The 21,862-nt window shown below is 45.8% G+C and overlaps 2 protein-coding genes across 2 annotated transcripts; one reads left to right on the forward strand and one right to left on the reverse strand.

Moving 5' to 3' along the window:
* Positions 1–2,317: 2,317 nt before the first annotated feature.
* LOC134406915 (olfactory receptor 10A7-like) lies at positions 2,318–3,247 on the reverse strand. Its single transcript, XM_063138574.1, has one exon. The coding sequence runs from the start codon at positions 3,245–3,247 to the stop codon at positions 2,318–2,320; it is 930 nt and encodes a 309-aa protein (XP_062994644.1).
* Positions 3,248–14,945: 11,698 nt separating this feature from the next.
* Positions 14,946–15,884, forward strand: LOC134406350 (olfactory receptor 5V1-like). The gene has a single exon (XM_063137721.1). It carries the CDS (start codon positions 14,949–14,951, stop codon positions 15,882–15,884), a length of 936 nt encoding a protein of 311 aa, XP_062993791.1. The 5' UTR covers positions 14,946–14,948.
* Positions 15,885–21,862: the final 5,978 nt, after the last annotated feature.

Consider the following 21,862-nt stretch of genomic DNA (forward strand, 5'->3'; position numbering starts at 1 on the left):
TCCTGTGTTTTTGAGTTTCAAATTTTGTATACTTGTTTTTATCTCAATTTTAGAATTTCTGTAAACCGCCCAGAGAGCTCTGGCTATGGGAGTGGTATATAAGTGTAATAAATAAATAAATAAATATTAACGCAAAATCAGATTCTGTTACTATAGTCTTCAAATAACTGTTTTTGGGATGTTCTGGTTATGCCTTTCCCCCCCACAATGATCCTAATAACCAAACCTGACTAATAACTGGACATACCCAAAATATATGGATCAAGTGATGTGGAATGTCACCATGTAGTCCTGTGTAGCACATGACCATAAAAAACCACTGTGTTAAATTTCCCTTCAGTAGCTTCAAGCCAATATTTCTAGTTTTTACAGTTGCTTCCTTATCCGTCCCATCAAGAAGGATCACAGCGAACCACTAGGAAATTCAAGCTAGGATTAGGGGCAGTAAGTAACACCAGACCGTCATGGACAAAGGACATATCAGATGGTTGTGATCCAAGTCTTCTGTGCCTCATGTTTTACATATGAAGATCCTGTTACATTTCCATAACATCTGTCTAAGAGTTTATCACACCAGCGTTATACTGTACAATCCCTGCGAATTGCGTGCAAAGGACACCGAAGTTTTCCAGCTTATAATCTGCTTTTATTGTGAAGTACTCCCATGCACCCTGCTTTAATTGCGCTTCTTAACCAAAAGAAGTGCAATATTTTGCTACTAGTTTTTGAGCGTATCATTTGTTGTTTTCCAAGTGGCCACTGGGGTGCAGGAGCAGGATTTGAAGAAAAAATAAATAAATGCTTACATCTGCATAAGCTTTAAAGATAAAGACATCAAAATTGGCACAGTAATAAATATTCAGGAGAACTTTAAGCATACCAAATTTGAATCAGATTGGGTCATCTGTTGATTTTTTTGCATTTCCCCCCTTAAACCCATTTCCTGGTATGCAAAGGATCTAGCCGCAAGGTAGCAACAACAACAACGGCAACATCTTAGTGCTGTAGGGGATAATTCAAGGGAAACAGGTACGTGGGATGAAGCTCTAAGAATCTCAAAGCTTCTCTTACTCTTCTCCATGAACCACGCACAGTAAAAGCATGTCATACAGCCCTCTTGGGACTCTTCCACTTCAGAATACAAATGGGTGGGTCACAGTTTGAATCCCTCCTCCACATTAAATAAAATAAACCAACTTTCTGGAAGTTTTTTTAAAAAATCAGAGCCTGTTACATTTAAAAATGGCAACTCCCTTGAAGAGGTTTATTCGGCTGCAAGTGCTCACAATGGGTTGAAGTAAGGTGCACGGGGATCATGTGGTGGAAGGTCCGGATTGGTCCAAAGCCCTTCAGACCCTATCTGACCCAATTCAACCCGAATTGTCCCAGAGCTGGCATGCTTCGGTTCTTGTCCAAATCAGCCCATTTTTGACTCAGAATTTTGATCCAGAGCCAAAGTGTTGCATAGCCCTAAATATGACCCACTTCAATAAGCCATTACATTAAAAGTCTTTACAACTACCACTCAAACCTGGTGTCAGGATTGTCATGAATATGCAACTGGCAAGTCTAGGAGCCTTTTCCCCAAATCTTTAGACAACCCAGGCTCTATTGCTCCTCCTCCTCACTGTTGCTGCCTGTTCATATTCCCTGCTGCCTGTCCATCAATGGTAGAATCCAAACACCTTGCCTCGCTGTGCTTTTTTAAATAACTCATTTAACCAGACATTTTACTGCGGCTTCTGCTTAACGATTCTTTTGTGAGATTAAGATCAGATCCTCCACACACTTTTTTTTTTTTTTAGGTTTGTTTCTTCTCTGTGTTTCTATGTGTTCTGCTACATAAGCTCTAGGTGGTGCTGTGGTGTAGTGGAATTGCACAACTACACTATACAACACTAGCATTTCATGATGCCATTCCTCAAAACATAGGACTTTTGCCAACTATGAAAATAATAATTATTATAATAATAATAATACACGAAAAAGGTTGGAATGCACAGGAGATGCCCTGGAGGATAACAACATCACCAAAGCACCTGCAAAGCACCATGAGTGAGGAATCATGAACAAAAATAAATGGCTTGTGTAGAAAATCTCTCTCTCTCTCTCTCTCTCTCTCTCTTTCTCTGGGAGGTGGTTCAGTCTAAGGGAGAGGCAAGTGAATGGGCAGCCGTGAAAGCAAGGAAGAGGTGATGCAGGGAGTGGGGGCCACTGAGAGCATCTTGCCTCAAAAACTGGAGCGAATGCTGCTGCTACTGGAAGGAGACAACATCTGGATGCTAAGAGAAGTAAGTTAATGTCACATGACCACAAACTAGGAATTTACTTTCCCCCCCAGGATTCTGAAAACTGCCCCCTTCACCTCCTTGTTCCTGAGGCTGTAGATCATAGGGTTGACCATTGGAGTAATAACTGAGTAAAAGAGGGAGATCATCTTGTCTTGCTGGGCTGAGTGAGTGGAACGGGGCCTCATGTACATAAAAATGGCTGCCCCATAGAAAAGGGAGACCACCGTGAGGTGTGAAGCACAGGTAGAGAAGGTCTTCCGGCGCCCAGCTGCTGAGCTCATGCGCATGATGGTTGCCACAATGCGGGTGTAGGAGACAAAGACCAGGGAGAGAGGGATAATGAGGACCATTACAGCTACAGCAAAGATGACCAGTTCGTTGATGTACGTATCAGCACAGGACAACTTGAGCACTTGTGGGGCCTCACAAAAGAAATGATCAATGCGGTTGGACTTGCAGAAAGGCACGTGGAAGGTATACACTGTGAGGACCACTGAATGCAGGAAGCCCAGGATCCACGAGGCAGCAGCCATCTTCGCACATGCTCTATGTCCCATCACTAGCATATAGTTCAGGGGGTTGCAGATAGCCACATAGCGGTCATAGGCCATAACAGCCAGCAAGAAGCATTCAGTAACACCAAAGGCAAAGAAGGCATAGTTCTGGGTGGCGCAGGCCAGCAGCGGGATGGTCTGAGTACGGCTCTGGAAATGGACCAGCAGCTGGGGCACCGTGCTAGAGATATAGCAAATGTCAATGACTGCAAGGTTGCGGAGGAAGTAGTACATAGGCGTGTCCAACCGTGAGTCAATGCTGGTGACCCCAATGATAAGACTGTTCCCTGTGAGGGTCACCACATAGATGGCCAGAAAGACTGTGAAAAGAAGGATCCGGCTATGGGGAACGCTGGCAAAGCCCAGTAGGATGAATTCCTTCACTGCTGTTCCATTTCCCATGGCTTTCAGGACTCCAGTGCTATTGAAAACAAGAAATAATAGGATGGAGATACATCAGCATTTCACCTACCTCCGTCTTGAAGAGAAGATGGCATAGTGCATTGGTTAGAGTGTTGGACATAGACAGAGGAGACCTGGATTCAAATTCCCACTCAGACCTGAAGCTCAGTGGACGATCTTGGACCAGTCACTGCCTCTCAGCCTGGCCAGTGATATATAAGACTGGTAGCACCTAAATTCCTTGCGGTTCCAGCTCAGGGGATCATCACAGTAAATTCTACGTGCTGAAATTGTTGTTTTTCTTAAAGTCCTGCAGATTGCATTTATTGCTGGGACAAACTGAGTGGTAGAACTGTGTTGTGACTGGGCTTCTTTGCTGAGTTGGGATCAGTGGGGTTCTGAGGGCAGTTATGACAGTTTTACTATTTTACTTGCATAACAGAAGAGAAATACTTCAAGTGGTGTCAGTGAGATGGTTAAACCTCTCACTTCTACAAGGTGAAGTCCTGTAGGATGATAGTGATTGATTCTGATGAACATTTAATATTTGTTGGCAAAGATTCTGCAATCCTACGTCCACGTTCCTGGGAATATGTCCCACGGAACTCAAGGGAACTGATATCTGAGTAGACGTTATAGGATGATGCTGTTATTATTTGTCTAGTACCTAAAAACACCTTTAAAATAGTAATGTGTACTTAATTCACAGACCTCTTCAATTAAAATTGGACCTCACCGATTAATCACCAAGAAAAGTTCGGAAAAAAGAAAAGAAAAAGAAACTGACTGAAACTTAGGGCTCATCTACACCAAGCAGGATATTCCACTATGAAAGTGGTATGAAAGCGGTATATAAAAAGCAGGAGCCACACGACTGCTTTATAGCGGTATTGAAGTGCATTGACAACTTTTGGAGCCCATTGAGATATACTATATACCACTTTCATACTGCTATATGTTGCTTGGTGTGGTTCCTGCCTTTTATATACCACTTTCATAGCGGAATATCCTGCTTGGTGTAGATGAGCCCTTAATCGCATTATGTGAGGCACCAAACAAGGTGCCTCACTACCTTTAGCTTTTACAATAGGGATGATAGCTAATATGTTCAGACACAATCCCAAAAGTACTGGCATTACAATTATTACATGACAATGTAAAGTAAATTTATATCCAGATGACCTTAGGCATGAATGCTGTCAGATCCAAAAGAATCAATCTTAGAAATGACAGGCACTATTAAAACATAAGAAACTTGCTGACCTCAAAATACATTTTAATAAACCAGAGAGGCTATGCCTAAATATGCATAAAGATTCCCATTGTAAAATGCAAGAAAGATCTGGCCTATCAATACAATGAAATATTTAGGTACACACATACATCCAAAAACAAAATACCTTTGAAATTAAATTTTAAGCCATTAATTTGACAAATAAAGCCAGATTATTATTTTTTAAAAAAAGGCTAAAGTCAACTTATCATGACAGTGAAAATGACTATCCTCACCCAAATCACATTTTTATTTCAAACTTTACCAATCCAATTATCACTAGAAAGATTTCCAGGTGGACAATTATATAAAGGCGACAATCCTATCAATTGCACCTTCGCCTCTCGGAGTCTCCCAAACCCGGAGACTTCTGAGTTTCCGATGCCCTGCTGGGCTGAAGCTGGCAGGGTGCAAGGAGTGGCAGAGGTGATCCTCACCTCTCTGTTCTCCGTCATGGGTGTTTTCACTAGACGGGCTTTTTAGCCTGTCTAGCGAGGATGTTCCAGAGGGGGAGGAAGGGAGACTGGACGAGGCTCGGGATAACTCATATCCTGGCCCTTATGACAGCCAAAGACTGACATTACAACATTGGAATGATAAATGTTCGCCTCCTATAATGCAATGACCGAAGGACCCAACAACGCCAACAACATTTGAACAGGTGGTATATAGGCGCCACTCGAGAATGGGATAAATATAAGTATATTTGGACTGCTTTTCTTGAAGCTTATGCATAATTGTCTTCTTTTTCCAGAATGTCATTTTTGATGGCATATTGATATTTCTATGCATGTAATTTCTTGTTCTCCCCCACCCCTTCTTTTCACCATCTGTTTTTGTGTTGTTAAATTCACAATAAAAAGGAATAAATTATTTTTTAAAAAACCAACCTCATATCCTGGCCTCTTCAGCCTCCTTTTCTCTGCCCACCAAAATGCTCCCTTTCCTTCTCCTCCAAGGTTGCTTTTCCAACATTGGAGAGGCAGCCGGCACAGTTCTCTACACGCTGGCCATGAGGGGGAGGGATCCGGGTTTAGATTTCTGACTTCCCCTTCTTCCGAGGTCAGAGCACTGTGTCCCGCCTTGGAGGGGTTTTCTGAACCATCCAGAGACCATCGGATTGCTCTCAAAATCTTTCTCATACAAAAGGGAAAGAGCTCTAGAATCAATAAAGCACTAGGTATAAATGTATAAAATAGGCAGGTCCAGGTATCCCAAATACAAGATGAAGTATACCAGATAAGGTAACTTACAACAATAATTCACAACAATATAGTAAACTGCTGGACCAGAAGTAGCAGAAACCAGTTTCTCCAATTATACCATTTTTATATTGTATACTCTTCTATGATGCAGACAACTCGTAGGTGAAAGGGGGAAATAACGAGATGAGTAATCTTGGTATCAAATTCAGGCCACATTTATTGAAGATCTGCAAAGGGAAACTGGGCGGGCCCTAAACTACGCCAGCCACTAGCTAGGCATTTATATCGGGCGAAGCATTCTATGTCTGGAGAGTGGCATCAGATGATTGCCACACCCAGGCCATACCCCTTTTAGGGATGGTAGACCGACCCATGCCACTCACCCCACCTCTCAGGTGGCCTTATCCCCCCACTGGGGCCACACGACCCTCAGCAGAAGACCTCAGGTATCATCTGTCACCAAACAACAGTGCCACAGAATGATCCCCGTCCCTTTCTTCTAAGCGTGCCCGCCCTGCTAGCCTGAGCCAAATGCGACCAAATTAACCAGAATCAGAATACTGTATTTCCTGAGACAGTCTCTCCCTTCTTACAGTGTGAAGTAAGTGAAAAGACACACAGCCCAGGCCAATCAGACGATGTGCCAAAAATTCCTACTCGGACCCAAAAAGGGCGACCAGGTAAAAGCCACACTGCATACAGGGAGGGAGGGAGCCACACTTAGAAGAGCCTGAAGGGCTGGGTGCCGCTGACTGATATAAGCACAGTCACCCAACCCCCGGCTGAGTGGCGCCAAATATCCCCCAATGGGAAGGGAGCACATCTCTCTTCCCTCTGACTGCAACTACCTCCCCGCGGCCAGTGCCAGGACGTGGTGGAAGGGCATTTCTGTCAATACAAAGAATGGGAAGCAAAAGAACTAAAGGAGTAGCACATATGTCAGAGGAACAACTCAAGGACAAGATGAAACAAAAATAGATTGGATCCAAATACAGCAGCCCATCTTACTTCAAATCCCAGAGCATGTATTCAGGCAATTTACACCTCCTCACAGAGTTTGAGAACCTATTGCTACACTATAAATCATATTGTAAAGGACTTGTTTTAAACATATATAAAATATAATCTTCAAGGTCAGCAGGAAATTGAAGAGGATTGAAAAGCTGTTTGGGGGAAAGATCTAGAGTTCCAGATAGCTGCTGATAAATGGAAAGTACTGTGGAATAAAGTCACTATCCGCTAGAATTCGAGAAAGTACAATTAAGAGCATACATAAATGGTACTTTTCCCCATTGATGTTACGTTGTATTTACAATGCACCAAGCACTTTGTGCTGGAGAGGATGCAACCAATTAAGTTCATTTATTGACAGGTGGCGGAGCTGTGAGAAGGTGAAAAAAATTGGCTGAATGTTTTTGGAGATGGTAGCAAATTAATTGGAGAAGGAAGAGGTTGCAACCCCAACTAGCTCTGCTAATGGTGTTTGAAGGACATACCTTACAGAGAAATGATACTGCTTTTGTTGGCAGCAACACACAAAACCCTATTTGTAGAACATTGGTTTAATTAAGTTTGGAGCATTTCCTTAGCTGAAAAACTAACAAAGTAAATACAGATGATGATGATGATTTATTTATATAGCACCATCAATGTACATGCTGCTGTAAATAGTAAATCAATAAAACAGCAAGGCCCTGCCACATAGGCTTACATTCTAATAAAATCGTAACAAAACAATTAGAAAGGGGGCGCAGGTGCAGGGGACAATAGAACTAACAAGTATAAAAGTAAGATCAAAATCAAGTTCTAAAAGCTTTAGAAGAAAAGAAAAGTTTTCAACTGAGCTTTACCAACTGTAATTGAACTCGTGGTCCGCAAGTGCTCTGGAAGAGAATTCCAGGCATAAGGGGCAGCGAGAGAAAATGGGGAAGCTGAGCAAGAGAAGTAGGAGCCTTTGGGCGGGTTAGAAACATAACATTCGATGAGCGAAGAGGATACACAAAAGGATACACAGAAATGGATTTTTATTTTTATAGGGTTGCTTGTTTGTTTGTTGCAGTAGGATTGTTTTATTGAATTTGCAAACAGGAATTAGAAACTCCCAAACACCAACAGCAGGTTGTGGAAAAACACATCGAATCAATGTTCACCCCTTGCTCAATCATGGGAAGCAATGGCCTCTCACAGTGTACATCACTGTAATAATACCTCCAGTTGTTCCTTGTTTAAAACAAAATAAGGTTGTAGTTTTTAATTTAATGAAAGCTAAGAATTTCAGAGGAATTCTGTACTGATTTGATGTTGGAAGAGACACCATCAGTACAAGTTCATGGAGAATAAAGCAATTAATGGCTCTTCGTTATGGTGCCTATATATTACCTTGAGTATTAATACAATGTGCTTCTCAATACCAGGCACTAGAAAGCATGTGAAGGAGAGTGCTAGCACAAACTCTAATGTCTTGGGGAGGGTGGGGGAGGACGTTAAGGACGTTACCTTGAATCGTGGGGTTTGTCCAAGGACCATCAGTGTCAAAGGCCCCAAAAATGTGGCCCAGGGATAGGAAATACGGAGGTCAACATGACTGTTGTTATAAGGGGAAGTGGAGTGTGTCTGCCTCTTGGGATTCCCAGAAATTCCCACTGTAATGATCTCCCTCCTTATCTTCAAAGGTAAAGGTGCCTCCAGTTCCTATGGGATTGTACCAATTTATGGAAGCCAGCTTCATTAGATCTGAATTGAACGCTATTATAAGATGTGTATTGTACTCTGCAGCCCTGAGCAGGTCTGGTGATGTAATTGATTGAGGCTGCAGCCCTAAACTGACATAATAGCGTACATTCCATTGAATATGGTGGGACTTGTGTGTGTAGCTGCAAACCATTCCCTGCTTGTTTGTTTGTGAATCTAGGTTTATCACAAAAGAGGAAGAGGGAGGGAGGAAGAGGAAAGAGGGGACAGACGGGGGGGGGGACAGGAAGTGTAAGAGGCAAAAGGTGAATAAAGGAGCAGATTGCTTGCTCAAGGCTTTGACCAGAATTCCCCCAAACACCAGCTACCACCACCTTCTTATTTATAGAGAGCAGTAGGTCCCTCCTCTTTATATCCTTAGCATGTTGGGTGAGATATGCCCATTTTCAATTTTCAAATCCACCCAGACCAGAACATCAGTATTTAATAGTATAAACATATATTTATTTAATAGCTCAGAACAAACAACAACTGATTGTTATTAATAATTCAATAAACAAAAAACCTACAGTTTACAAAACAATGTTAAGGATGTACACTTTTCAACCAAACACCAAAAAGCGGGGAAATTGGGAGTTAAGGCTCGCCATCCTTAACGCCACATCCTCCCTAAGGAGGCAGAAAGTACCAGTGAAATTCTCATTCTGCCAAAGCAGATAAACCATGAGGACAGGATGGAGAATAGGGTATGCAGAGGTGACTGTGGGGTTGTGGAAAACTGATGACGAACAACTTAGAGCCACCTACTTCTTTTTTGTTGTTTAGAGCAGCCCTTCCCCAACCTGGTGCCCTCCAAAGGTGTTGGACTGTGATGATGGAGCAGGTAAGAAACCCCCCCCCCACTTACTTGCTCCATCGTCGCTGGGCCCGGGCTTGAACTGATCCCTGGTCCACACGGAAGCTCAATTCAAGCCTGGGCCTGACGACAACGGAGCAGGTAAGAACCCCCTCCTGCCTGGGCTCTTACCTGGACCCGACGCCACCACTGTATGAACTGGGGCAGTGGCTCCAGGCAAGCCCCCCCACCCCACCCCACCTACCTCCTCCATCATCGCTGGGCCCGGGCTTGAACTGAGTGCTCTGGTCCACCAGGAAACAAGCCCGCACCTGCAGACTTGCTTCTGGGTGGACCCGGGGGCTCGATTCAAGCCTGGGCCTGGCCATGACGGAGAAGGTAAGTGCTGGGGGGGCTTGCCTGGAGCCGCTGCCCCCGCAGTTTGTGCAGCGGCGGGTCCAGGTAAGGTGCCAGGCAGGAGGGGGGCTGCCTGGAGCTGCCGCAGTTCATGTAGCGGTGGTGGCGGGTCCAGGTAAGGGTCCAGGCGGGAGGGGGGGTTCTTACCTGCTCCGTCGTCACCTGGCCCAGGCTTCAATAGAGCCCCCGGGTCCACCCAGAAGCAAGGCTGCAGGTGCAGCCTTGCTTCCGGGTGGAACAGGGCACTCAGTTCAAGCCCGGGCCCGGCGACAATGGAGCAGGTAAGTGGGGTGGGGTGAGGTGGGGGCTTGCCTGGAGTTGAAGCCTAGGCCTGCCGCTGATGGACCAGGTAAGTCTACTGGGGGGGCTTACCGGGAGCCACTGCCGCTGCCGCAGTTTGTGTGGCGGCAGTGGCGGACCCAGGAGGGACGGGGGGCGGCTTACCTGCTCCGTCAGCAGCAGGCCCATGTTTAAATTGAGCCCCTGGCTCCACCCGGAAGCAAGGTGGTAGTTGCAGCCTTGCTTCCGGGTAGGGCCAGAGCGCTCAGTTCAACCCCTGGCCCACCCCCGAAGTAGCAGGTAAGTGAAGTTGGGGGGTGGGCTTGCTTGGAGCTGCTGCAGCCGCCACAGTTCATGCGGCAGCGGCAGCGGGCCCAGGAGGGACAGGGGGGCTACCTTCTCCGGCGGCGGTGGGCCTGGGCGCTCAGTTGAAGCCCAGGCCCACCACCACCAGAGAAGGTAAGTGGAGTGGGGGGTGGGCTTGCCTGGAGCTGCCACCGCTGCAGTTCATGCGGCGGCAGCAGCGGGCCCAGGTGGGACGGGGAGGCACCTTACCAGCTCCGGCTGCAGCAGGCCCGGGTTTAAATTGATCCCCTGGCTCCACCCAGAAGCAAGGCCGCAGTTGCAGCCTTGCTTCTGGGTTGGGCCAGGGCGTTCAGTTGAAGCCCAGGCCTGCCACCGACGGACCAGGTAAGTGAAGTTGTGGGGGGCTTGCCTAGAGCCACCATGACTGCTGCAGTTTGTGCGGCGGTGGTGGTGGGCCCAGGCGGGGTTGCGGGCCCAGGCGGGACAGGGGGTGCCTTACCTGCTCCAGCAGTGGCAGGCCTGGGTTTAAATTGAGCCCCCGGCTCCACCCAGAAGCAAGGCTGCAGGTGCGGCCTTGCTTCCGGGTGGACCAGAGCACTCAGTTCAAGCCCGGGCCCAGCGACGACGGAGCAGGTAAGTGGGGTGGGGTGAGGGCTTGCCTGGAGTTGAAGCCTGGGCCCGCCGCCGCCGGACCAGGTAAGTCAACTGGGGGAGGCTTGCCTGGAGCCACCGCCGCCACCACAGTTCATGCGGCGGCAGGCCCAGGAGGGACGGGGGGGGCCTACCTTCTCCGGCGGCGGCGGGCCCAGGCGTGGCGGTGGGGACAGGGCCCGCCGCCGCCAGACAAGGTAGCCGCCCCCATCCCTCCCTCCCCGTCCTTCCCATGCCTAATCAGGTATTAGTTGTCATCATACTGCAACCCTTCTAGACAGGCTGGAATTTCATTCTCCCTGCTACTACAATCATCCTAGTCCCATGGCCAGCTGATAGAAATTCAGCAGAATCAATTGGTCAGGATTCCTCCACCCTTGTAATATATATATCACCACACGACAAGGTTTGCATGAATAAATGTTCCTCTATGAAAGACTCTCTTGAAATAGAAAACTAGGGGTGGGGAGTCAAATTCTTCCTTCTTCTTGGCATGCTAGTCTTCTTTGTGTTGGGTGTGGGGAAGAGAGAATATGGGAGATCATTCTAATAGGCAGCACACCGGCTGGAGTCTGAAGTGATCCAGGAAAGGTTTGAACACTTCATTGGGTTGAATGTATCATCAGCCTACCTCAACCTGATGCCCTCCTAATGTGTTGAACTAAAACTACCATCATCTCCACACAGCATGGCCATGGTGGAAGTTGTAGTCTAGCACATCTGGGGAATTTGGGGAAGACTGGTATAAATTGGGGAAGACTGGTATAAACTGATACAAGCAGTTCCTAGCATCCCATATGATGCCCTGAGATCCCAATGATAATAGGGCAGCAATATTTTAATAGATAAATAAATTCACGTTGGGCTTTCCTGGCATGAGAAAGAAAAAACGTTCCCTCCGGGATCCCTCCCCTTCCTCCAACTTGTGATTCAGCCTAAAAATGGAGTCTGTATAACTTCCATGTATTCCTCAAGTTCGGTAAGTGTCAGCCCTATATTTTGATCCTGGGACGTTTTTTGTATTCCTTTGTGTCCCTTTGAGACTTCAATTCCACGTAAGCATGTTTCAGATGAGGCTGCAATTACCCCCAAAATAGAAAATTATTTGAGAGGGCTAATTCCAAATCCACTCAACAAGCTATTTTTAGCTATTCATGAAATGTGTCTTCGCTAACTTGGTGTACTCCGGACATGTTGGAATACAACTCCCATCATTCCCAACCAGCATGGCCAATGAGAATGATGGGAGTTGCAGACTAAATACATCTGGAGGGCATCAGGTTGGCAAAGGCTGCACTAAACCAACCAACATTCATATTATCTTTCTCTGGAAGAATAGGCTGGGCTGACCTCTGGGTCTAATCAAGGAATGTTGTCTCTCCGGGCAAAATAAACCCTGCTTACATTGGGCTGGGAATTCTCCAAGAGTAACAATTCTCCCATGTGAATCAACCCCAAGGCACCAGGATATGTTTATATTCTGTCACACAGATCTGCAACAGAGACATGGGATATATATCTTTGTGGCAGTTTGGATACAAAATAAGAAGAACTGAAATATGCATGGGATTTATTCCTTTGACACGACTAAGACTATTAGCCATGAACTGAAGGAAATACGAAGGGTGTGTGTGCTTCGTTATAGTGAGACTCACTGGTAAATATATTTTATCTATCAGGGATGATTTAAACTTGATTGCTGAACTGATGACCTAAATGGTCCCTTCCAAGTTATATGAATATATGATAAAAAACACTCCTGTTGTAACTTATTCTTGATTTTCTACTAGTGGGTTATTCTTGATATTTTTTTTAACTTTTTTGTTAATGGGTGACAAGAACCCTAACAATTGTTGAGGTTGTTTAATGAACTTTTTTTTAATGTACAACAATTGCAATATGGCTGGGGGGAAAATAAGGGTGAAATAAAACACATCTTACCATTTTGTCCTAAAGGTCCTGTAGACCAGATAAACTAACCTCTCTTACTTTTTTTTGGTGCCCCTCCCCCAGAACCTTTCGGCTGGCTATGGGCCTGCTTCTCTAGTGACATGCTCCAGTTTGTCAATATTCAAACGTGGCATCCAGAACTGAGGGAAGACTCATGAAGACCTGTGGATTTGTGCTGAACTTCCTGTAAGCTACATAGATCTTCCTGCTCTTGGGTGCAGTTGTAGGAGTTTTCGTTATTTAGCCTTGCATTTGCCAATGTTATAAATGTAGCTTAGTGATAAGAATGCATGCTTTGCATATACAAGTTTCCAGGTTTAAGTCCCGGCATCTTTCATTTAAAATGATCTTTGGTATCAGTAAGGACCTCAGAGAGCTTATCTCTGTCAGAGCAGACAAACGCTAGATGGACCAGTGGTCTTCGGTTCCTGTGTTTATGAAGGCACCATATGAAGTAGGGATGGCTATCAACTTGGACAGCTTTAAAGGAGGATTAGACACATCCACAGAGGCTATCAATCACTACTAGTCATGGTGGCTATATATTAGTATCAGAGACAATATGGCTCTGAATAATACCAATTTCTGGGGAACCTATGTGGAAGGGTGCTATTGCACTCATTACCTAATTGTGAGATTCCTACTGGGATATCTGGTTGCTCACAGTGGCAACAAAATGCTGGACAAGATAGGCCTCTTGGTCTGATCCTGTAGGGTTCTTCTGATGTCCTTCAGGTTGTTGAAGCTATTGTAATTTTGAATCAAGAGTAGAGTGGATATGCATGTCTCCTCCTCCTCCTCCTCCTCCCCCTCCTCCTCCTCCTCCTCCTCCTCCTCCTCCTCCTCTTCTTCTTCTTCTTCTTCTTCTTCTTCTTCTTCTTCTTCTTCTTCTTCTTCTTCGGACAGTCCTCTGTTTGAAGGCATCTTCCACTTGAAGGGCTCTCGAGTCTAAATCTATTTTAAAGATAGAAAAGAAAAGAAACATGGATCAGGGGCCTTGAAGTCACCCATCAATAATTAGCAATTCTGGACAAGATATGTCTCTGTTGCAGATCTGTGTGGCAGAATATAAACATATCCTGGTGCCTTGGTCTGATCCTGTAGGGTTCTTCTGATGTCATTCAGGTTGTTGAAGCTATTATAACTTTGAATCAAGAGTAGAGTGGACATGTGTCCTCCCCCTCCTCCTCCTCTTCCTCCTCCTCCCCCTCCTCCTCCTCTTCCTCCTCCTCCTCCTCCTCCTCCTCTTCTTCCTCTTCTTCTGAGGACAGTCCTCTGTTTGAAGGCATCTTCCACTTGAACGGCTCTCGAGTCTAAATCTATTTTAAAGATAAAAAAGAAAAGAAACATGGATCAGGGGCCTTGAAGTCACCCATCAATAATTAGCACTTAGTCAGTAGACTGAGCAGGCACCCAAATCACCTGGAAGAAAGGATGGCAAAAGAGAAACACACACCAAAACAGCCACATGCTGCCAAAGGACTAGGTAAAGGAATCAAATTGATGCAGAAGGAGCAAGAGACAGAGAGAAGAGGGTGGGAGGGAGGGAGGGCGGAGCAGGAGGAGGACCAGGAGGTAGATAAAGGGAAATTGCAAGCAAATATTACAGGAGCAAGGGGGCTTTGGATCTGAACCATTCCCAGCTATTGGACCCCACTTTCCTTTCTGGTAACAACAACAACAACAACACAAAAAAGGATATAGTCATCAAAATGAGCATATGAAATTTTAGGGCAATGTCTATTCCAAAGTTAACACATGGGAACTGCAACGAAAAGTTGCTGTGTACTTCCCAACCCCTAAGAGAAATGCATTCAAGGATGTACCCTGAGCAATAATATGCAGCCCACCAAAAGGAAATTTTGCCTCTGAATCACTTGTGACGTATTCAGTTCCTATAACCTGTTCTGCACATGTTAGAGTTTAGTGGTGATGATGTGATCATGTCCCATGAGATATGCACCACAAAGGAGAGAAATGCAAAGATTGCAAGATTGGCTGAAATAAACACAATGTTCAGTTGCATGTATTATCCCTCTGGTTTCCGCATCTCCCCCAACCTCTCCCCCATTTCAGATATACAACATTGAGCAGATGGGGAATCAAAATGCAACAACCGAATTCGTCTTCTTGGGCTTCTCCACCTTCCCCAAGCCCCACGCCTTGTTCTTCCTCCTGTTTCTCGCAATGTACATCACCACGCTGCTTGGCAATGGGCTCATCTTGGCCACTGCATGGCTGGATTCCAGCCTCCATACACCCATGTACTATTTCATCGGTCACCTGTCGTTCCTGGATGTCTGCTACATATCGGTCACGCTGCCCCACATCCTCAAGCATCTGCTAGCCAAGATCAAGACTATTTCCGTCCAGGCCTGCCTGGTGCAGCTTTACTTCCTGGTCACTTTTGTGGGGGTTGAGTGTCTCCTCTTGGCCGTGATGGCGTATGACCGCTACGTTGCCATCTGCCATCCCCTTACGTACACCCTCGTCATGAATAAGAAAACGTGTGCCCATCTGGTGGTGGCATCCTGGGGCTGCGGCTTCCTCAACTCAGTCCTGCACACAGCCATGACTGCCCGCCTGCCCTTCTGTGCTTCTCACAGCCTCAACCACTTATTCTGCGATGTCCCCCAGCTCCTCAAGCTGTCTTGCACAGACACGTCCATCAACCAAATCACCCTGCTGGTAGTCACGCTGCTGTTGGGCGTCAGTCCATTTCTCTGCATCGTGGGTTCCTATGTCCACATTGCGGCAGCGGTCTTGAAGATCCGCACCACCCAGGGCCGCCGCAAAGCCTTCTCCACCTGCACTTCTCACCTTGCAGTGGTCACCTTGTTCTACACCACCTGCATGTTCAATTATAACAGGCCGAGCACCAGCCATTCTGTCTACATGGACACTTTGGCATCTGTGCTCTACAATGTGGTGACTCCAATGCTGAACCCAATTATATATTGCCTGAGGAACAAAGACATGCAGGAAGCTCTGAAACATCTGCTCAGCCCCAAAATGCCATCCTCCCTTTAGCTCAGCTTTCCCCAACCTGGTGCCCACCAGATGTTTGCTTGCTTGCTTGATTTTATTATGGTCATAGACCAGTCAAACCAGATGTTTTGGACTCCATCTCCCAGGATTCCTGGCCTTGCTGGATGGGGCTGATGGAAGTTGACATCTGTGATGTCGCATTTATATATGTTATGAATATGTTGTGTAATGATTCTGTATTTTTCCGTTAAGTAGATGTAGAGTGATAGGAGTGATAGGAGGTATGTTGTATTTGCATATATGAGATGATTGGCTGGGTGAGTGGGTGGGTGTGAAATGGTGTGTGAGCTGTGACTGTGGAATTTTGAATGGGGAAGAGATAAGGTCTGGGAAGAAATAGATAGGGCTTGTGAGAAGATAGGTAGTACCTAGGATCTGTGTTTATAGAATTGGAGTGGTGACTGAGTGTACATGGGAGAGAGAGGACACATAAAAGGTTTTAAATTGACGTTACTGTAACTCAATAATTTATGTGCAGAAGGAAATAAAAGTGGTTATTAACTTCTTAATACCTTAATTCTGTATATAATCAATATTTCTCTCCTTTTCATTGTTATTGTTAATTACATTTCTATACTGCCCCATAGCCAAAGCTGTCTGGGCACTTTACAAAGGTTAAAAAACATGAAAAATACAATATGCAAAATTGTTGTCTGAATGCAGAAACCGGGACATTTTCTGTGTGGTGGCTCCCTAAACAACCCAACAATAGGTTCTCCAGCTGGCTAGTTGGAGAATAATAAGCCACACTGCATGGTTAACAAACCACCATGAAGAAAATATCCTGGGGGGATTCCACACGTCGTACTGAGGCCGCTTCTATGCGACCCCAGTGCGACCCCAAAGCGATCGTGTAACTTGCCTGGAGAAGAGACGAGGAAGAGGCGTCCTTGCTGCCGCCACCCACCAACCTCCTCGCCGGCCGGCGAGGAGAGCTCGGCAGAAGAAGGCGGGGTGGAGAGCTTCCGCTCTCCACCCCACCTTCTTCCGCCAAGCTCTCCGACCCGACCAGCAAGGAGGTTGGTGGGTGGCGGCGGCAAGGACGCCTCTTCCTCGTCTCTTCTCCAGGCAAGTTACACGATCGCTTTGGGGTCGCACTGGGGGCGCATGGAAGCGGCCTCAGTACGACGTGTGGAATCCCCCCTGGTTTCAGACAACATGGTTCAACAAACAACCCACGGTTCAACAACAACCTACACTCAACCACTGAGTGGGAGTTAGCATGTTGTGTGAACAGCCTCACTGTGAAGCAGCCTTACCTCTGAATAAATGTGCATATGATGGGCTGCAAGTCACATGAATTTCTTTAGAAAATATATAGAAGACAAAACACAGGAAAAAGAAGTAAAAGCTGTTAAAAAGAGGACATGAAATGACTGTAATGGGAAATGTAAGTCAAGTGAAAGAGAAAGGAGGGGCATTTCTTACATGCCATCCAGCTTTTTCAAGGACAAACCCTGCCGCTGTAGCTCAGCCGTGCATGTTCCTATCCACAACTGCAAAAAGGCTGCACTTTTATTCTGTGCTTTCCCTACTTCACAGGTTTTCTGCATTAAGAGAGAGCCAGTGTGGTGTAATGGCTAGAGTGCTGGATTGAGAGTTGGGAGATCCAAGATCTAGTCCCCACTCTGCCATGGAAGCTCACTGGTGGTGACTTTGGGCCAGTTACAGATTTTTAGGCCAACCTACCTCACAGAGGTGTTGTTGTGAGGAGAAAATGCAGAAAAGGAGTGCCTAGGAGGAAAAAAGGCGGGAAATAAATGTAATAAATGAAATGCAATGAATGAGACTTAGGGGTGCATAGGATGTTTACAGGCGCAGGATGACATGCCCTACCCACTTCTGCTTCTGGCTCCACCCACTGTTACTTTGGCCCCACCTACCACTGACGTGTCCCCACCCACCCCCATACACACACATACAACAAAGTCCCCACAAGAGAATGTGACCCTTGATAGGAAAAAAAAGTTCCCCATCACTGGTCTGGACTATAGGCTTCTTTTCTGGGAGCCAGTACCTGCTGGAGCATTAGAGCTGTAAACATCCATCTTATGCTCAGCCTATATATATGTATAAATAAACCAGATGTTGCCAATACACATACCATAAACCTCCAATACCTCATTTTGCAGAAACAAAAACCTTGATAGGGTGACCATATGACAGGAAAACCTGGATTTGTTAGGATTTTTGGTAACAAATCCAGGAGGGGGAATTGTGAAATTTGAAGAAAAATCTGGATTTTTTTCCATCCTCCCCATCCAAAGGGAAGCTCTACTTTAATGGGAATTAATAAAAAATACTTCCAGCTCCATCACTTCCTCTCCTCTCCCAGAAGTCTTGCTAAAAGGGGACTTCTGGCAGTGACACGTTTGCCATGCCATGCGTCCCACTTTCTCCTGAGCCAGGCAGTGAATCAGACACATTTCTCCATGGCTAGGCAGACACATTTCTCCATGGCTTCTGGGAGAGGCAGGGAAGCAAGCAAGAGAGCAGTGGCTTCTCTACCTCTCCTGGAAGCCTCACAAGACTTCTGGAAGGAGGTGTCAGACATCACGAGATGTCAAACACCTTATCCTGGAAGTCTTGCAAGACGCAAGATTTCTAGCACTGCTGGGACATCAGAAACCCAGACATTATTTAGAAATATTTTTTTAAAAAAAACCCTGGATGTCCCACGGGGGAGCAAAAACCCAGGGAAACCCAGGGAAACTGGATGTACCCTACTCCAGATGTTGTCAGAAAACAGTGCCCACCACCCGCCACCGCTGCTTATGCTGGCTGGGACTCACCTAGGTCTGCAGGCCTAAAGAGCCGATCCCTGCCTTCCAATCCCTCAGGCCTTGAGCCATTCTCTGTGCAACTTGCCTTTTGTGTGAGGACTTTGCCCAAGCTCCTGCTTGCTGCCTTGGATTTTGAAGTCTCTCACTCAGTCAGGAAGCTCAGGTGGTAATTAGGGACTACTCCCTCCCTCTGAGCATAACCAGGGTTGTTGTGAGAAAAAAAGGAGGCAGGGCAGGGCTGGGGGCATAACTATGTATGCTGCTCTGAGGTCCTTGGAGCTGGGGTGAGTTAAAACTAAAATAAATGTCTGTTAACAGTGGGGTTATTTTCGTCACTGTTGATCCACAGGTCTGAATTACGATATGCAAAGCTACACTATGCGAAGAACAACAAAAGCTTGGCTACTTGTTGAACTACAAGCAATAACTGCATACCTGGCCAGAAAATGGGCCACAGGCCTGACTTGGCAGAGAGCAGTATTACCAACTAGGGATGTGCTGCGCTCCGATTAGAATCGGAGAATCAGAAGCGAATTGGCCTGCTCCGCCTTGCCCAGAGGCGGAGTACAAGCGGACCTCGGACCTTTAGAAGCACGGCGAAGAGAAGCACCCATAGGCGGAGCGCTTCTCTTTTTACGGAGCGTTCCGACCGCCATTTTGGAAAATTTCACCCATAGGATTGCATTGCGGAAAAGAATAGGGGATAACTGTGTTGTTTTTTAAGCTATCTTTCTGAAAGTTCGTGTGCTTAGAGAGTCGTGGCTGGGGTCATTTTGAGCCTACTCTCAGCTCTCTGCATGGTGCAGTTCGCTTGCTATAATTTCTTTAAAAAGCGGGTAAAAAAAGCGGGAGAGGTACCTTTTTGAAGTGCTGAGAGGCAGATTCATGATCACATGATCCCAAAGTTGGAGGAGGGGATAGGCAAAACGGGATACTAGTAACTTGGGATACTGGGAAACTTCTCTTTCTTAGTCTGTGAACAGACTTTTCCCAGTGTTTTTTAAAACAGGAGCCCCACCAAAAGCACAAACACAACCTGAAATCATATACTAAGCAAATAAATAACAGATAGGAAACACAGCACTGCTACCCACCCTAACCTTGGTGAACAACTGAATAGATGTGGTGCAAGGGGATGAGGTCCTCTAGGGCATGTGGATGTGCCCCAGTGCACACACTGTGTCTTGCCCTTGGAGGGTCATCAGAGCCCTCCAAAGAGTAACTAGTGGAGAGAGACTAATGCCTCTCATGAGTTGAAGTGTTAATTTGCTTCTTAAAAACTGGTCCCTAGACAGGGCCAGTCAAATTGGCATATCCCCCTCCCCTTGGGCACGTCCACTTTCCTCTTACTGGTAAAAGACAGATATAGCCTTTTTAAAAAAATTCTCGTTGTTGTTTATTTAGCAACACTGCCGCTTTTAACTCTACCCCTCCTTTGTTTATTTATTTATTTATTTATTCCATTTTATATTTACACCCCATAGCCCAAGCTCTCCTGGCTTTTCCTCTTCAGTGAGATCAGGCAGGCTTTCATTGTGGTTCAACTCCTTGTTGTTGCTATTAATATTAATTAGTACTGCTATTAACATTATTGTTGTTTAGTAATGGCTGTGATCACAGTGCAGTCAATCAACTCTGAAGCAAGGATCACAAAGCTTTACTCTTATCCTCCTAGCCTCCTAGTTATGGGATGCAAAAGAAAAGGCTTCTCTCTGTGCTGCTCCCACCTCACAGGGATGGTTTGCATTACTAGCTTTGAAACTATCCTTGGCTCACTTCCTTATGCCCCCAGAAATGTCTGCTGCCTGCCTGCCTTCCCTCCCTCCTCCCCTGCCCACCTCGCAGGGATGGTTTTTGTGTGTCTTGCTTTGACTCAGGGGATAAGTCCTTCTTGCGCTCAGTTAGACTTTTTGAAGTTCCAAATCAATTTTTCAAGTGTGGAAGAAGATTCATATAGGTTTATCTCTACTCCCCAATTCATGGCATGTTGGGATTTCCTTTGAAATGTCCCCATTGAGCTGTCTGCAGCTTTAAATCCCTGAGAAACGGGGGTCTCCGATTTTCAAATATTCCCCAAAAATCAGGGGATGATGGGATTTGCTTGAGTCTTGGCATGCATGTGTATACATACATGAGGTGTCATGGTGCCGAACTTGAGGTTTCTAACATGAAAATTGACATAGTTCTAGCATGGGACTTGATTTGGGGTGAGTTAAAAGGTTAAAGCCATGCCAAAAATCAGGGGATGATGGGATTTGTTTGAAACTTGCTATGAATGTGTATCTAGATGGCAGCTGTAAGGGTGCCCACTTCATATATTTTTTATCTGTCAAAAATGTCAGAGAAAATCCCATGTTTGAAAATGGGGTGTCCGATTTTCAAAAATTCCCCCAAAATCAGGGGAGGCTTGGATTGGCTTGAGGCTTGGCATGCACATGTATCCATGGATAAGCTATCATGGTGCCGAGTTTGAGGTTTCTAACATGAAAATTGACGGAGATATCGAATGGGGTGTGAATTAGGGTTATGGGTGCTGCGTTAGAGGTTAAAGCTTGGATTTGCTTGAGTCTTGGCATGCGTGTGTATCTGTCCATGAGGTGTCATGGTGCCAAACTTGAGGTTTCTAACTTTAACAGAAAAAAAGTTGTAGGGTTTTTTGGATTTCAATGCAAGCCTATGGGGGAAGCGGAGCTCCGATCCGGATCCGGAGCTTCGCAGCGGAGCTTCGCAGACTATAGGCGGAGCGGAGCGGACCGATCCACAATTTGCAGATCTGGAAGAGAAGCGGATCAGGGGGTCTGTGTGTTGGGTTTGCCAGAACTTTTCTCTCTGGGATTCTGTCCGTGCTCAGAAACAAACACACACCATGCAGGTCTTACATAGCAGAGCTAGTTTATTCACTTCAGACTTCTTTTGCAGTTCTGTGCAGTCCAGTTCCATTTTACAAGAGTGAGAAAATATATACAACTATCTACACGGTTCTTATCTACATTACATACAGCTGTGATTAGGCTAACCCAGCCTCAAGGATCTTTGAGTATTTATATCATTAACACCATGATATCTTAGAGAATCTTGGCAAGGTTCCCAGTACAGCTTCTATCTCAAGGTAATTGCTCACAGATAGTCTGTTTGCTTTTGTATTCATCTGAGTAACGAATTGGAGCTTTGTGTTCC

Source organism: Elgaria multicarinata, chromosome 11 (genome assembly GCF_023053635.1).
Source record: "Elgaria multicarinata webbii isolate HBS135686 ecotype San Diego chromosome 11, rElgMul1.1.pri, whole genome shotgun sequence".
Lineage (NCBI taxonomy): Eukaryota > Metazoa > Chordata > Lepidosauria > Squamata > Anguidae > Elgaria > Elgaria multicarinata.

Excerpts from the sequence above, each read along its gene's own strand:
- LOC134406915 (XM_063138574.1), bottom strand. The coding sequence starts at position 3,247 with ATGGGAAATGGAACAGCAGTGAAGGAATTCATCCTACTGGGCTTTGCC.
- LOC134406350 (XM_063137721.1), top strand. The coding sequence starts at position 14,949 with ATGGGGAATCAAAATGCAACAACCGAATTCGTCTTCTTGGGCTTCTCC.